The sequence below is a fragment of the Balaenoptera acutorostrata genome, chromosome 19, assembly GCF_949987535.1.
Source record: "Balaenoptera acutorostrata chromosome 19, mBalAcu1.1, whole genome shotgun sequence".
In the NCBI taxonomy this organism is placed as follows: domain Eukaryota; kingdom Metazoa; phylum Chordata; class Mammalia; order Artiodactyla; family Balaenopteridae; genus Balaenoptera; species Balaenoptera acutorostrata.
In genome coordinates, this window is record NC_080082.1 from 18231251 (window position 1) to 18246077 (window position 14827).

At 39.7% G+C, this 14827-nt stretch overlaps 1 protein-coding gene across 1 annotated transcript in view; it reads right to left on the reverse strand.

Moving 5' to 3' along the window:
- Positions 1–14827, reverse strand: part of TANGO6 (transport and golgi organization 6 homolog) — a 186650-nt gene that overhangs the window by 65373 nt on the left and 106450 nt on the right. The window contains exon 15 of the mRNA XM_007198182.3: positions 11443–11583. Within this exon, the coding sequence (XP_007198244.2) occupies positions 11443–11583 (141 nt within the window). The remainder of the gene's footprint in view (positions 1–11442; positions 11584–14827) is intronic.

A 14827-nucleotide genomic window follows, 5' to 3' on the forward strand; every position in this document is an offset into this window, starting at 1 on the left:
GTATATGTTTTTAAAGCTGTAAATGACCTAAAATATATAATTAACTTTGTTTTTGCATATTTACTTAATATTATGATAAATATTATTTTAACCAGAAAAAGTGATGTTTGCTCCTCAAAAGACACCATTAAGAGAAGACTGGTTGATGCTGCAACTAAGAGTTCACATGCCACAACTAAGAAGCCCACATGCCACAGTGAGGAGCCCATGTGCCCCAACTAAGACCTGGTACAGCCTAAGTAAATAAATAAAAAGAAAAGACTGGTAGAAACTATTTGCCATACATATATGTGACAAAGGACTTGTATCTACTCCATACAAAAATTCTTACAACTTAATAAAGACTTGGAGAAATAAAGAGAAATAATCCAATGAAGAAATGGAAAAAGATCTTAACAGTTACTTCACAAAAGAGATACAGGAATAGAAAATAAGCACTTGAAAAGACATGAGCTGAACACAATTAGTCATCAGGGAAATACAAATTAAAACCACAATGAGATGCCATTACGGATTCATTAAAACGGCTAAAAACTAAAAAAATAATATTGATACCAAGTGTTGGCAAGGATATGGAGCAACTGGAACTCTCATACCTTGCTGGTCATAATGTAAAATGGTACAACTACTTTGGAAAACAGTTTGGTAGTTTCTTATACACCTACCATATGATCCAGCAATTCCACTCCTAGGTACTTACCCAAGAGAAACATATATCTATATCTATATCTATATATATATATATCTTCACACTAAGACTTGTACCAGAATATTCACAGCAACTACACTCATAATGGCTCAAAACTGGAAACAACCTGAATGTCCATCAACAGGTAAATGTATGAACGATTGTGGTATAGTCATATAAAGTATTACTACTTAGCAATAAAAAGTGGTGAAATATTAATATACACAACATGGATGAATCTCAAAAACCTCTGCTGAGCAAAAGAATTCAGACATGAAAGGGTATACACTTTATGATTCCATTCATATGAAGCTCTAGAAAAGACAAATCTAACCTATAATAGCAGAAAGCATGTCAGTGGTGGTCAGGATTGGGGTGTGGAATGGGAGATGATGTGGGCACAAAGGAACTTCCTGAGGTGATGAAAATGTTCTATATTTTGACTATAGTGATGGTTACATGAGTTTATATCAAACCTCATTGAAATGTGTACTTAAAATGGGGAGGGGCTTCCCTGGTGGCGCAGTGGTTGAGAATCCACCTGCCAATGCAGGGGACACGGGTTCGAGCCCTGGTCTGGGAAGATCCCACATGCCGCGGAGCAACTGGGCCCATGAGCCACAATTACTGAGCCTGCGCGTCTGGAGCCTGTGCTCCACAACAAGAGAGGCCGCGATAGTGAGAGGCCCGCGCACCGCGATGAAGAGTGGCCCCCACTTGCCGCAACTAGAGAAAGCCCTCACAAAGAAACGAAGACCCAACAAAGCCATAAATAAATAAATAAATAAATAAATAAATAAATAAATAAATAAATAAAATTAAAAAAAAAAGAAATAGTTACTTTTAAAAAGAAAAAAAAATGGGGGCATTTTACTGTATGTAAATTACACCTCGGTAAAGTTGATTTCAAAGAAAGCAAACTGCAGACTAATAGTATGTAATAACAGTAAGAGTAAAATAGTATGTTAATGTTCTGTTTTTGTAAAAGAAAAAAAGCCCACATAAAAAGCCCATATATTTTTGCACACCTATAAGAACACAGGGAAAGGTGTGAAAGAATATATACCAAACTACTATCATTGTTTACTTTAGGAGGTAAGAATATTAAATATAACTAATATTTGGGAGAGACTGGATTTTTCTTTATATACCTGTGTATTGTTAGGCACGTGGCAATAAGCTTGCACTACTTTTGACCGTGTAGTAGTTAGTATGCAGGTATGCTGCCAACACACCATCCCTGAGTGCCGTTTCTCTCATCAAGAGTCAGAGGCTACTTCCCTTCCCCTTGAACCTGGGCTGGTTTGGGGACTTACTTTGACAGTAGAATGTGGCAGAAGTCATACTAAGCCAGTTCTAGGTTTAGCTCTTAATAGGTCTGGCAGCTTCTGCTTTCGTTCTCTGGGAAACCATTCACCATGCGGAAAAGAAGTTTGACTTAGGCTACTGAATGATGAGTATCCACACACAGGGACAGACAGAAGCCATGTGGAGGAGCACTAGGGTGCCCCAGTCAAGATTCCACCTGGATGCAACCTCCTGGGTGAGCCCAGCCTACACCGCATGCAGCAGAACCACCAGCTGAGCCCAGACAACACCATGTGGAGCAGATGAGCTGGCCCTGCCAAGCATGACCAATATTACAGAATTCTGAACAAATAAATGGTGGTTGTTTTAAGCCATTATGTTCTGAGGTCCTTTACTACACATAAGGGAACCAAAACATATGTTATGAAAGAAAAAGCCCTTACACTAAAATTTTTTAATTAGTAAATTAAAAGTTTAAATATTTCTGGAAACTACCTAATTAGAATGCCCTTAAGTTGATTCATTATAATGCTGCACCTTTAAACAAATTTTGTTGAGTAAGATACTTCTAAAGGCGATTTGTCATTCCTTGACTAGTCTTATACGTTACTTAATAGCATAATGAATTAATAATTTATTACTTTTTTTTTTTTGGCTGCTGCCACACAGCTTACAGGATCTTAGTTCCCCAGCCAGGGACTGAACCTGAGCTCCGGCAGTGAAAGCGTGGAGCCCTAACCACTGGACCACCAGGGAATTCCCAGTAATTTATTACTTTAAACAAGACTTTTTTTTCCCACTGCCATCAAGACAAACAACAAAATAACACAAAAGAGAACTTTTTTTAGTCCATTCACTTTGAAAAACACAATCTTCAAAAGATATTTTTCTCTATTTGACAATGGACACAGCAGGGGGTTCAAAAAGCCCTATCTCACCCACAATTTCAGGAAGTAATCTGTCAGTATATAAACAATTTAAAATATAAACAGCCTTTGAGTGAATCCACTTTGGCAAATATCAATCTTACAGAAATAAAAGTCCAGTTCTTTAATATGTACATATATATGAAATATGCATATATACAGATATATATTTCCATTAGCACACAAATATGAGAATTTATATTGCAGTACTGCATGTCATAGGAAAAAAAGTGAAGTTTCATCCACAGAGGAATGGTTGAATAAGTAAACTGTGGTGTATCTATACTATAAAATATTATGCAGCTGTTTAAAAGCTCTTCTCCTCATCTTAATTCTCAGGCCAACCCAACTGGAACTCACAGTAGCCTGCTAGACAAATCCAATTATTCCATTTTCCTTTGTTTTCTACAACTGGCTAGAAGAAGGTGTTTGTCAGAGCAGAATTTGGGGCTGAATTTGCCCCTCTCTGGGCAGGTATCATCAGGTTTTCTACAATCAGATTACGGGCTTCATCCTGGAGCTGGATGGGATCATGGGTTGCTCATCACTTGGATGAACTCTGAGGTGGCAAAGTGAATGCTGAACTAAAACATAAAAATTAAGCAGGTGATATGGAAAAGAGTTGACAAAGCGCATTAAATAAGGGTGTTCTGCAGATTCTAAGAGTTAGAAATATACCCTAGAGCCCAGGACCTACCCTTCTCCTAGCATATAGAGGAATTTGAGAAAAGGTACCTCCGAACCTAGTATAAGCTGCTTTGTCCCTGCGTTCCCAGTGTCATTCTAGTTGCCGTGGCACACTGCAACAGACCTGAGATTTAGTTCTCTCCCCTCATTCCTCTTTCCAAATATTAATTCCTGATCTTTCTTACAGAGTTCACTGAAGGTACTCTTAAGATGAAGCAACGTGAGTGAATATGGCTTTCTATTCCTGCTCTCATTTTTAGAAGTTTCTGACCTAGAGTAAACTAGAACTTGTCTGAGCTTGCTGATTAGAAGACTACGTTCTGCCTCTAAAAATAAGTGCTGTGCTTTGTATGTCATGGTGACACTACCAGATCTGAGTTGTTCTTCTAGGGCAGCAATGGGTTCACACTGAGTCATGCATCCATCCATCAGTCCTTCCCTGACCTCCTTCCCTTCATCCACCCACCCACCCCCAACATTCTCTGACAGGCTCCTCCATTCCTTCTGGGAGCAAAGGTACACATTTTAGAGATAGCTGGTCAGGGTTAGAGGATAGGTCTGAAGCCATGGAATAATTTTTCTCTGTGAGACATTAGCAGTCTCATTCACTGCTGACAAGAGGATCCCTTTCTGGAAGGCAACTTAGCACTAAATACCAAGAGCCTTAAAAGCAGGCACATACTGTGACCTAGTAATTCCTTTCTAAGAACCAATCCTAAGGAAAGAATCAAAGATTCACCAAAGGATTTACGTATAAGAATAATCAATAGCACACTTCTTATAATCCTCATAAAGTTCCTCATAAAGTAAGGAACTGGAACCACCTAATTAAACAATATCTTTCTAGAAGATAATTAAATAAAATTATGATAAACTCAGGTTATTAATTAATAACCAATAAATCTTATATTTTCAAGAAATATTTAATGACATGGAAAAGTGCTTATAATGTTAAATTTTTTAAAAAGCAGGATACGTACAATGTAATTACAAGTCTGAGAAAGAAAAAGAAACTAGAAGGAAACATCAAAATGTAAACAAAGAATGGTTACTTCTGAATGGTGAGACTATTAGTGATTATTTTCTTTACACTTTTTAATATTTTCCAAATTGTCCAAAATTATCACGTATTACTGATACAATTAGGAAGGGAAAGGTCTATGAATAGATTTTAAAGTTATATCTCTCAGAAAAATTGACATGAGGAAGAAAAACATAAGGAGGAAGAGAAGAAAAAAAATTATTCGGCCTGGGCTCCAACTTTCAATTTTGGCCAGATTAGTATTTCCAATTTATATTAATATAAGTATTTGTTGAATTGAACTATACTGATGCTAACCTAGGCAAACTTGGCAAGAAGCATTTCATTTAATTCTCTGAATTTTGCTGACAAATTCTCCTTTCAAAGTATGTGAACTCTAATCCTTGACTGTTGTTCATTGCTGCTGAAATCTATGAATGCTGAACTCCCAGACAAGTACCCAATTATTCACACATCCAACCCACCTTTTTTTTTTTTTTAATTTTTATTTATTTATTTATGGCTGTGTTGGGTCTTCGTTTCTGTGCGAGGGCTTTCTCTAGTTGTGGCAAGCGGGGCCCACTCTTCATCGCGGTGCGCGGGCCTCTCACTATCGCGGCCTCTCTTGTTGCAGAGCACAGGCTCCAGACGCGCAGGCTCAGTAATTGTGGCTCACGGGCCCAGCAGCTCCGCGGCATGTGGGATCTTCCCAGACCAAGGTTCGAACCCGTGTCCCCTGCATTGGCAGGCAGATTCTCAACCACTGTGCCACCAGGGAAGCCCCATATCCAACCCACCTTTTCACCTTCAGGCTATGCTGTGAGTTGAAAATCTCTGAAAGCTAACGTACAAAGCCATTTTTCAAAAACTGACCTGCTGTTCTTGATAACGATGAGGAACTGATGTAGCCCCAAAGCACTTTGCCACATTCAACTGCAGGGTCCCAAAGAGAAAAAGACAGACAAGACCGTTTCCTCTGAGCTCCCATAATACCCTACACAGGCCTCTCCCTAAATCAGCAGGTCACCTTAGAAGATCTGTGTATGAGTTGATGGCTCTGATTCAACTATAAGCTCCTTGAAGGAAGAGACGGTTGCTTTTTCGTGCTCCTATTTCCAGCCCCAGGCACAGAACTGGCCATTCAGTGCCTACTCAAAAAACATTTTTGAACTGAACTACATTGATGCCTCTGCTCTCAAGATTAAGAAAAAAATAAACATATTCAAGATAAAAAAACTAATGAGAACCTGCTGTATAGCACAAGGAACTCTACGCAGTGCTCTGTGGTGACCTAAATGGGAAGGAAATCTAAAAGAGAGGGGATATATGTATACATACAGCTGATTCACTTCACTGTGCAGCAGAAACTAACACAACACTGTAAAGCAACTATACCCCAATAAAAAAAAAAAAAAGATTAAAAAAAGAGCTTTGAGCATTAGAAAGAGCTACCAAATAACCCAGGAATTTATATGATTTAGACTTGACAAAGGCAGGAGATTAGAATTCAGAGAATGTCTGGGTATTACTATGGGCAGAGAAGGAAACTTGTTTTTCCATCAAGGACTTCTGATCCAAGCTTGAAATTCAAATGAGAGCCACAAACAAGTAAAAAGCAATTTCATTTATTTCTCTTTTTCCTTAGAATGAGAAATAAATATCAGCAAAGGATATAAAACATTCCCTAAATACAAGGGATAATTTAAAAATATACTTTAGTTCATATTATGGTCCATTAAATGTAAAAGGAAGGCAAAAAAAAAAGGAGGCATATGTAATCACTTCAAAGGTGGCCACAGGCTCTATAATAAGGACACACTCCTATATTCAGCAGATATCAGAAAAGGCTATCCACTAAAAAGTATGCTCATAAAATTGGTAAAAAATAGATAAGATTAGCCATGTGCAGAACCTCCCACATCCAAGAGGATTTGTAATTACAAGAAGGAATGAATAACTTTTTCAAGCTCTCTCCAGTGAGATGGCAATCTAAGATATAACTGAGATGTAGGATAGGGTAGAATTCAGTCAAGGCCACCAGGATGACTGCACAGGTGAGTAATGTACAGCTCCAGGCCCTGCCATTCATACAATACCGCCTCTTGGACTTTTTGAATCTGAGAACAACCTGCACAATTGTATGTGGCAGTCCTGGATGTAACTAACATATCTGAGTGATGTTATAAAGCAGAACATGAGTTCTACAACAGGGTGCATCAGCAGGAGCCCTACTGACATTCTGGGCCAGATCATTCTTGGTTGCAGGGGGCTGTCCTGTGCACTGTAGGATGTTTAGAAACTTCCCTGGCCTGTACCCATTAAATGCCAGTAACGTCCCCCCTGCCCCCAGTTTAACAACTAAGAATGTCTACAGACATTGCCAATGTCCCCTGGGGGGCAAATTCTTCCCCCCACTCCCCCATTTGAGAATCACTGGCCTAGAGGAACAAAGAACTGGTAGTGCTTGTCCAGCTCTGCTGAAGAGAGAGAAGATACTTCATCTGGCATATGTGAGAAGAGTGTAGTCTATATCAGATCAGGAATAATGCTCTAGGCAATCTCAGAAGGAAATACCCTTACAGATGTACTCGATACCCTTTGCTTTAATTCCACTTGTCAGGTATTCTCCCAATTACCAATTCAATATCTTGGGCACAGTTATTTAATGTTATACATTTAAAAGAAGTTTTAAAAAAATGCAATGACATATAACAGCCCACAGGTTATTGTCAATGTCGATATTGGGCCATATAAGAGGAAACAGATGGAGAAACATTTGGAGTGACTGGTAATTTAGCAATGCATTAAGATTAAATTTCTAAAAGTACAATAAAAAAACTAAATAGTTCCTTAAATAAAAGAAATGAAACCAAAATCCTTCCACCATATTTTCTATGTTGAGGAGTAGAGATTAAAATATATAGATTCATACTTATAAAATGTTGGTTTAAGAAAGCCTTTCTATATAAGAGAGAAACCATAAAAGAAAAGATAGATTTGCCTACATCAAAATAAAAAACTTCTATATTTCAAAACAAACGAAACAGAAAATATGAACAAAACTAAAATGTAAACAAACCAAAGAAAATATTTACAACATAAATGTTAGTGGTTCAAGATCTGTAAATATATAAAGCTTTTACAAATTAAATAACAAAATCAACACCCCAATGGAAACATGAAGAAAGGATAGGAACAGTCAATTCACACACACACACATACACCCTCCACAAACACAAAAATTTAGCCAATAAAAATATGAAAAATATTTAACCCTGTCAATTGAATAAATGGAAATAAAAACACAGCAACATTTCTTTATATATCTGCTTGATAAAAATAACACATAGCATACATAGTGCTGATGAGGGTACAAATATTCTCAAACATTAAAATATAAACTGGCACAATCTCTTGGGAAGATAATTTAGCAATAAATATGTTTTAAAATATGCACATGCTTTTAAGAAATTCTACTTTTAGAAATTTTTCCTAGGAAATTATCGTGGATCTGCACAAAGATTTAGCTACAAGAATATTCATCTTAACGTAATTCATAATAGTGAAAAATTAGAACAACCTGTAAGCTGGTCAGTTGAAAACAATTATGATACATTCAAATGATATCGTCTAATGCAATCATTAAAAACTATAGAGGATATGGAAAATGTGTGTTAATGACAGGAAAAAGATGCTTAATGACATGGGAAAATTTTCAGGATACAGAATTGTGTATTGGGTAACAGACTGGATCTGGAGTCAGATTGTCTGGATTGAAATTTTGGATTCATCATTAATTAGCTATGTAACATTAGGCAAGTTAGTAACCGTCTCTGTATCTGTTTCCTAACGTGTAAAAAAATGTAACCTCTATGAAGTAACAGCAACAATCTAGGCAATAATCACCAGTGGTTACTTAAAACCAATAGGAGGAAGGTTGATGGGGAAGTTTATTATGGATGTATCCTACTAGAAACACCATTGATCAATCTTCACATCACTAAAATGAGACACCAGACATCATACGCCTTGTAATGTGAGACAACAGGAAATACAATACACAGCACAGCCTATGAAATATTCTTGCCCCCTAAAATTTGACCCAAATTTACCCAAGTGTCCGTATCTATCAACTTACTGGAAACATGGGGATTTAATTCCATTAAAATGAGGTTCAGACTTCCCTGGTTGCGCAGTGGTTAAGAATCCGCCTGCCAATGCATGGGACATGGGTTCAAGCCCTGGTCCGGGAAGATCCCACATGCCGCAGAGCAACTAAGCCCATGCGCCACAACTACTGAGCCTGCGCGCTAGAGCCCGCGTGCCACAACTACTGAAGCCCACGCATCTAGAGCCCGTGCTGTGCAACAAGAAAAGCCACCGCAATGAGAAGCCTGCACACCGCAACGAAGAGTAGCCCCCACTCTCTGCAACTAGAGAAAGCCCGCGCGCAGCAAAGAAGACCCAATGCACCCAAAAATAATAAATAAATAATTTTTTTTAAAAAATGAGGTTCAAGGACAATCAAAATAAATTGATGCTGATAAAAAGTCAGAATAGTGCTTACCTCTGGGGCAGGTATAGCTCAGGAAGGGGAAAAAAGGAAACTTTATGGGTTATTAGACGTTTCTCTGTACTGATCTGGGTGATGGCAGATATGTAGAAAACCATAAAACTACACTATTAAAATTAGTGTACTTTATATACTTTTCTATATGTATATGATACTTCAATTTTTTTTTTTTAATGAAAAGAAAAAAAAAACTCCTGCTGATTTTTCACCATTGTCTAGCGGCAGGATGAAAAGTAGATGTGGTTAGGGAACTGAAGCCAAGAGGAAGCGGTAGTACTGCACCTGGCTCCTACCTATGGGCCTGTGTTCCCATGGAAATCCCCCTGCTGCAAAGAAGAGCTGGGGATGGGGAGAGCACAAGGCCTGGACCACTGAAACTAGGGTACTTATTAAAGAAGTCTTATAAAGTGGCTGTCACAAGGATTTCCACACCAATAGTAAACTGAGGACATTGGCTATGTTGTAAAAATGGGCTTTAATTTCACTTAAAGGATTTCAGTCAGTCATCTCATCTATGCACCCGGACAAGTTGGTAAGGTGAATTAGAAAGTAGCAGTTAAAGCTAAGGCAATGTTTACAGCTGGATACTTGTTAGAGTAGGCTACAGGAAGATTAGAACTTTGAGAATTGATGGAATACGCTTTGAAATGCCAGAAGGTAGTTTTGGAAATTGGGCTAATTATGGGACTATGTAAGGAGGAGCAAGGCCTCTCTCACACTCAACCTAGTCCTTCATCCCCACCTTCAATCTCACCACAGGAAATGATTTGGACTGGCCCGTGGAGATGGAGAAATGTGCCTTTTCAGCGTTTATCACGCCAATGATAGCGGTCTACCAGAAGTTACAGAGAACAGACATGTTTTGTTGATGCATCAGACACATCCTTCTCAGATCGATGATCACAATGATACACACAAATGGAAGTCAGAGGTGCATCTGATCCTGTAATACATTAAACTTAACACTCACACCTACTGTGAGAGAATCAATTCTCATAATGGTGCACTTGTCTGGTATGTTTCAGACCCAGATTTAAGACTAAAGCAAATATAGAAAGTTCGCCCTTCTTCAAAGGGCAGAAAAAAGATCTTTTAATTTCACTCTCATGAGATTTTCCTTTCAGCGATAAAAGAATTTAAGTGGTTGGAGATCTAGGTTCTATCTTCTTTAGCCAGAGGGTCACCCAGAAATTAGGAAAATTAAGGGCTACGTCTGTGGAAATGATGCATGGCTATGTGGAATCTTTGGAAATCCTTAAAAATGTTGGTGAAGGAAGAATTCAACGTAAATTCTTGATACAAGAGGCAAAAGCTAGTTTGTTGTTTTTTTGGGTTTTTTTGGCCATGCCGTGCAGCATGCGGGATCTTAGTTCCCTGACCAGGGATCAAACCTGCGCCCCCTGCATTGGAAGCGCAGAGTCCTAACCACTGGACCGCCAGGGAATCCCAAAGCTAGTTTGTTTTTCAAAATCTTCCCCTAGTGGGTAAAGAGTAAAATTTAATCCTTACAATAGCCATATGAGGTAAGTGCTATCAATATCCTCTTTTTATATATGAGGACACTGAGGCACCAAAGAGGTTGAGAAACATTCCCATGATCACAAAGCTGATAAGCAGAAGCTTGGGATTTGATCCCAAGCAGTGTAACTCTAGAGCCCATGGCTTTACAACTCTCAGCTTGTGTGGTTTTGAGCAACTTCCTTTGAGTTGGTAGGTTCAGTTCTTAGCACTACTATTTACCAGCTGAATGAGTCTTGAACAAATTGCTGAAGGTCTCTGTGCTACAGTTTCCTCATCTATAAAATGGGCCTAACAACAGCCTCTTTATAGAATTTCTTGGGAAAATTAGATGAGATTACATACACGTAGAGGACCTGGCACACAGAAGTCATTCAACCAGAGTTAGCGCTCTTCTTTCCCTGTCTGACATTCCCCTTCTTTTTCATGGTTGCTGCTGCTCAGCAAGTGGGAAACTTCTCATTCCAGCTCTGAGGAAAATCAGGGCCCCAACATAGCTCAGGGGAGGAGACTAAGCAGTTGCAGAAGAACGGGCACTATTGCTGCCAATCTCTTGGTGTGCGCTGGACATTTGCTAAATCCTTGAACAGGAAGTAACTCACTTCAGCCCCCAAATTGTCCTCACCTTGCTAGCATAACAAGCCTCCAGGTGCACAGACTTTGGTTCCACAGCCATACTGCTCCCTAACCCCATTCCAGATGCTGGAACAAGAAAACTCACCTAATGCCCTGACAATTCGCATCAGGATTTCCCCGACTTTCATTCTGGTCTCCAGTGTGTGCTTGTCTTTACCGCCATCATACTGTGCCAACAGGCCAGGCAAGATTTTCTCAGGGTACACATCTGAGAGGAGGGCAACCCCTAGGGTTGAAAATAAAAAGAAAGGATTCATTACTGTTCAGCACTGAAAAGAAAATAAGCCCAGACAGCCTGTGATGGGATGAAAACAGAGACATTTAAACTCACCTCTGTCATTCTACCAGCAAGGGCTGTCCTGTATTTGGAGTGACAACATTGTGAGTGGAAAGAACATGGGTCTGAGAGTTCACACTCCTGGATTCTAGCCTCAGGCCTATATAATCTCTAAGATCACTTTCAGCACTGACATTCTATGACCTATGGATTCTAGACTCTGGAAGCAGAGGCTAGATGATTACATATCATGGCAGGGATTTACACAGCAGTGGGAGAAGACCGGATCAAATGCCCTCGAGGGAGCCTTCCAAGTCTGAGACACTAAGGTTCTACGACAAGTATCGTCGCTGCCCACACATCAGCCTGAAGCACAGCAGTGCTTCCTGTCTTTGCTGCAGTTCTCTACCCCAGTATGAGTTTTCTCTGTAAAACTGTCAGTGATGAAAACAACTTCTGTAAGGAAATAAGGAATGCAGATTCTGGGCATGATTAGTAGTAGACCATGCTTCCGGCTGAGTTCCCTGATCAGAAGTAGGGAAGACCCTGCTCTCAAGTCTCCCTTCCTAGTACATGCTGATCCCCTCTCCCATCACGCCAGAACTCCTAGATGTAGAATCTGCAGCAGTGTTATCATCATCTGAGCCCAACCCCGTATCGAGTAAACTTTACAGGGGCTGACAGAGGAGGCGAGAAACGACTAAGACAGGACCAGAAATAAAGCCCCTAGTCTCAAAACTATATAAATACAAATTTCATTACTTGGGGGGAGGGGTTACGTACTCTAAAGAATAGTGAGGAAAAAGGAAAAAACAAATGAAGGAAGGAAACTCAGGTCTCAAACTACACCCAGGGTGAGAATGCTTCTCACCACCTCTACCTCAACCACTCCAGTCCATCATTTCTGGCCTGATTTTTTTCAAAAATCTCCTAATTGGTCTCCGTGCTTCTACCCTATTCCTGCACTGCAGCTGGAACTATCTGGTTAAAACGAGTCAGACCTCATCATTCTTCTGCCCAAACCGTCACTGGTTTCCCTTCTTCCCTTAATATGAGCAGCCCCCATCCCCCACCTGCCTTCGCTCTGCCTCTGACCTCACCTCTTACCATGCTCTCCCTTCCTCACTGTCCTCTAGCAACTGTGGCTGGAACTCCTAGCTGTGGACCAAGCTTCTTTGGACCCAGCATCTTCGCCTTACTTCCCCCTCTGCCTAGGCTACTCCTCCTCCAGGTAGCCCATGGCTTGCTCCTAAAAGCCCATCATGTCTCTGTTCAAATACCACATTCATCGTATATAAAATGACAGCCTCCTTCTTCTACCACTCTTTATCCTTCTCACCCTGCTTCACTGTTCTTCTTAGCAATTAATAGTACCTGAAATGATATATACTTGTTTATTTATTGACTGCTGTCCTCAGAATGTGAACTCTACAAAGTCAAGGATTTTGTTTTGTTCCCCACTGTAGCCTCAATGCCTAGAAGAGTGCCAGCACATAACAAGTGCTCAATAACTATTTGTCAAACGAATCAATGAATAAAAGGGTTCAAAGATACAGTCTTGACATAAATTTCAGGAATTAAGAAAGAGAAGATGGGGAAGGAGTAATATAAATGCTTGAGAAATCTATAATTATTTTTTATCTGAGTTTACCATTCTTCCATTTAATTTGACAATCTTGCAGGCAAAGTCTATATACTGTTTTCTATGTTATAGGTTGGGGTTCCATTCTCTTATAAATAGATATACACCAAGGCGATGCAACTGCTGAGGGCTACACCTGCTTGTCCATCCTCTTTTCTGCCCTCCTCACTCTTAGACCTTTTCATTGCCTGAAAAGCCTGGGAAGTCTCTGCATGTGGGTCTTAAGCCACATCTGTCTTCCTTTATGTGGCCTCCAGTTTTACATAAACAGAAGCTCTGCTCTTTAGGGAGTTTCAGGCTGTGGTAGAACCTGAATTAGACAGCTTCCCTGCTGGCAAAATGTGACACTGCGTTTGTAGGTAGCTCTATTATGCAAAACGAGGGGTAAGTTTTTGGAGGTCCAAGGTGGAGTTAGAGACCTCCTAGCATAGGAAAAATGTCTGCGGCTAAGAAAAGGATAAATGAAGGAAACAGCTTCCACATTCTAAAAGAGCCCAAAGGAAAAGTGAATTGATAGTTGGTAACTGCAACGCAGATGTTTTATCACTGATGTATCACAAGGCCTGGTACGCATTATAGATCTGTGGCAGTCATAACTATTTCTTCATCAGAAGTTCCTAACTCGAAATTCAGTGGATTTGTTTCCTTTTAGGAATATAGTTGCGACTTCATAATGGAAATCAGTCGTAAAATGGGATTTGCTCTATAAAACTTTGATCTATATCTAGCTTTTCTGAAAAACATCTACTACTAAAGTCCCTTCTACTGTCATTTATGCCTATTTTTACCTCACTAATCTTTAGCAGAGAAGTTATTTACTTCCATGAGAATATATACTGTATACTTCAAAACCAAATGAGCTCTTGATTTCCTCTCTGTAGCAGACAGGCATTTTGGTTGCACACAGCATCTACTCTCTCTTCTGGTAACAACACTTGCTGTTCCTTTGGGAAATACCCCTTCCCTACTCTCAGTCTATGTAGTTTGCGTGGGGCTAACTACCCACTTTCTCTCTCTTCCTGTGTTAACAAACTCATGTCAAGGCTGCCTTAGGATATTCCATGCCATCATCACCACAATGTCTGGTTCAGGAATGGGGGAAGAGACTCAATCCTGGAGCCAATTTTGGAACTACTAGGAAAGATGAGCTCCTGGAGTCTGTGTGTGTGGGGGGAGGGAGGGGGGATTGTTTTGTTTTGTCTTCTTGTTTTTGCCTGTAGAAGTGATTAACCTGGAGCTGCCAGTGGCCATCATGTGGAGAAAGTCAACCCCAAAATGGTGCAAACACAGAGGAGGGTCAAGCCAAGAGAGGAAAGGAGAAAAGGAGAGAACTGTGTCATGCTTTGAGCCCCAGGATCCAATTATACATTTACTCACTAGAACCTTTGGATACATAAGCCAATAAATATCCTTTTATGCTTATGCCAGTTTGATTTTTTTCCAACCAAAGGAATCCTAATATATCCTTCTTCAGGTTAAAGAAACAAATTCAGATTTTTAAAAAAACTTTTCCTATAATGCCAAACTTTTAGTTGCACCAGGGAGCATTAA